The sequence below is a fragment of the Lactuca serriola genome, chromosome 1, assembly GCF_051521515.1.
Source record: "Lactuca serriola cultivar US96UC23 chromosome 1, Lser_US96UC23_V15, whole genome shotgun sequence".
In the NCBI taxonomy this organism is placed as follows: Eukaryota; Viridiplantae; Streptophyta; class Magnoliopsida; order Asterales; family Asteraceae; genus Lactuca; species Lactuca serriola.
Genome location: NC_136408.1, coordinates 29742909 through 29746009, shown reverse-complemented (window position 1 = coordinate 29746009; position 3101 = coordinate 29742909). Strand labels below are relative to the sequence as shown.

The 3101-nt window shown below is 38.8% G+C and overlaps 1 protein-coding gene across 1 annotated transcript; it reads right to left on the bottom strand.

Annotated features, from left to right (window-relative positions):
• Positions 1 to 697: 697 nt before the first annotated feature.
• Positions 698 to 2847, bottom strand: LOC145079704 (cytochrome P450 81Q32-like). Its single transcript, XM_079023124.1, has 2 exons — positions 1891 to 2847; positions 698 to 1403 (listed from the first exon to the last, which is right to left on the bottom strand). Exons 1-2 carry the CDS (start codon positions 2767 to 2769, stop codon positions 783 to 785), a joined length of 1500 nt encoding a protein of 499 aa, XP_078879250.1. The 5' UTR covers positions 2770 to 2847; the 3' UTR covers positions 698 to 782.
• Between the last annotated feature and the right edge of the window lie 254 nt (positions 2848 to 3101).

The following is a 3101-nucleotide window of genomic DNA, read 5'->3' as shown; positions in this document are numbered from 1 at the left end:
ACGAGAAGCCCTACGCTTCTAACAACTCACCATTGCCTGAAAACTTCCCGAACAAGAACCCAAAATTCATAAAGGCCCAAACTAACACATTACGATTATACCCTTGGGCTCCGAAACATCATCGAACATTCGGATCAATTAAACTATAGCGCCACATCCAAAAAATGCCAAATCCTTTCTTCCCCAAGGCCCTATGCCACATGATAACCGATTATTGGGCCATAACCCGAATAATGAAGAAATCTGAAACCGAATGTTACATAGAGAGAAGATTCAAAAATGAAAAGTGAAGTTTTTTTTTTTAGAAAAGTCGTTAGGGAAGATGATTAAAGATGTCGTTAGCGGTTGCAAGGTGCCGACATAGGTGAAAAAACATATGCCATATCATAATGATATATTTTGAACATCATAACCATATTCAATGGTAAGATGTGTAAGAAATTAAAATATTTTCCTATAAAGAAATTAGCTTTAGTTATTTTTACTATATTTTTTGAAGTTTATAAAAATATGTTGGTCTATATTAAATATGGTAATGTTAGATCTCTAAAATATATGTGGAGTCCAAAATTGTTTTTTCAAAATAAATTCTTATGGAGAGCATTGACGAAAATACTAGTTAATAGGCTAAGAATGCTCTCTTATTGATTCGATAAAGAAATGATTTGTTAACGTAAGTGTAATAGTAGTATACATATTGACAAATGATGTAGTGATTTCAATAACAATTTATCATACAAAATTACAAATATGTATAGCTTGAAAGCAAACACAACTAGTTTTCACAGTTGGGACAATAAGTTCTTCATCTCTAGACGTGGTTTACACTTAGCTAAAAGGGGTTTAGCCTTAGGCATGGAAAGCCCAAGTCCTTCAGTCATATCAACCATCTTTTCACTCATTCTTTCCCACTCAAAACACTGAATCAGTAACCCTAAAGTCAGCCCCATTACCCGCATTGCCAACCCTTCCCCAGGACAACCCCGCCTTCCAGACCCAAATGGCATCAACTTAAACCCGTCTCTTGTCCCTTCCAGCCCTTCAAATCTTTCTGGGTCGAACCTTTCCGGATCGACCCATATACTCGGGTCATGATGTATGGCCCATTGATTGACAAGAAGCATTGTGCCACGTGGGATTTTATATCCCCCGACAATACAATCTTCCGATGACTCGTGAGGGACGAGCAACGGGCCCGCAGGTTTTAACCGTTGGGTTTCATTTATGATGCAATGGAGGTAAGGGAGGTTGATTACGTCTGATTCATCAATAAGTCTGTCTGTACCAATGACTGTATCGATCTCGTTTTGTGCTTTTTTTATAACTTGTGGGTGGTTTAATAGAAGTGACATAGCCCATTCCATTGTTCCTGCTGACGTGTCTGTGCCGGCTGTTAATAGTGCCTAATCACCAAAACCAAATAATTCAGTTTCAAAATAAAAAACAAATAGATCAATTATGTAATTTATTCAACTATTGTTATTAAATTGTGTTTTAGTTTCTCTAACCAAACACTTAGATTTCAAATCTTTTAAATCATTATAATCTTTTCAAAGATTATGTTAAACAAACTCCCCTATAGTTTTTTATTTAATAATTATGAATAATATGAAGAATATTTTCTGATGGAATCAAATCTTGGGTTCTATTTTAATCAACCAAAAAATTATTCTCTTCAGACGACAAAATTAAGCTAAAGAAATGAAGACTTTTGAGTAGTCGTCTAGGAAGGTGCCAAAAGAGGCTCCTGAATGTAGACAAGAAAGATTCATTTCTATGTTCCACACAACGCAAATTCATAAGTCATCATCATCTAATTCTATAAAATGGAACTTAAATTAGGATAAGGACAAGTATTCAAGTAATGCAAAAACAGAAGGAGGATCTTACCAGAACGAAACTTCTGATCATTTCATCGGTGTAGTATTCGGGATCTGATTCTTGTAGAGATAATAGAAGTTCAATCATCGTTTTCTTCTTGTTTTCCCCTTTGGGTTTTCTAAGTTGTTCGATCAAGCCTTGAAAGAACACATCCCTCTGTTCCTTCAAAGCAATTAATTTATTCTGCAATCCCTTCACTCCGAACCAACTCAAAAAGGGTAAGTAATCGCCAACATTGGCAGCACCGGAGAGCAAAAAAGTCTCTTTCAGAATCGCCCTGAACCGTTTCCCTTCTTCCTCCACCTCCGCCATATCGCCGCCGAAATACCTCTTCCCGGAGATCATCCTCATCATAACATTCAACGTCAGCTCATAGAAAACCGACTTCAGATCCACCGCGGACGAATGAGAAAGCAGTTTACGGATTAGGAACCTGCCTTCATCTACGCGTACGTCGTGGAACTCGTTGAGACGATGAATAGATAGGATCTCGATTGCAGCGATACGGCGGAGGTTGCGCCAGTTATCGCCGTAGGGCGCCCAAACGAAACTGGTGTAGTCGTTGCCGATGATCTTGCCGAATAGCATGTGAGGGCGGTTGGCGAAGATGATGTCGTTCTTGGTGAAGCATTCTTCGGCGGCGGATGGAGAGGAGACCAAGAGGACACGGCGGGATCCGAAGCGGAGGAAAAGGATGGGGCCGTACTTGGCGGAGAGTTTGGCAAAGGTTCTGTACAGTGGTGGTTTCAAAAGATATAGGTGGCCGATTATGGGGAGAGTTGGGAAGACGGTTGGTGGGAGATCGGAGAATTTGCGACGGAAGGTGGATGTGAAAAGGTAGGAAGCCACCAGCAGTAGCAAGGAAATGTATAGATAGGGAACCTCCATCGTTGGAGATGTTGTTAATGGCGGACTTTTGTTTTTGTTTTATAAGCGCTTCGAATGTGAAAGGAAGAAGGGAGCGTTGACTTCATTAGACTATGAGTTGTAGTCCCATTCCCATCATACCTATTTGAGAGACCTCATAAGAAAAAAAAAAAGCATGACTCTTTTAAGTAGGCTGATTATTATTTGGATAAAATCGAATGGTTTAATTCAACAATTTGGATCAGACTATTTAAATTGGATATTCGGATTGGTTTTCAATAAACCGAATTATTATTTTGGATTTCAGATTGATTATGGTTTATAAAATAAGAACGGAATAGGCCAAAAAAACC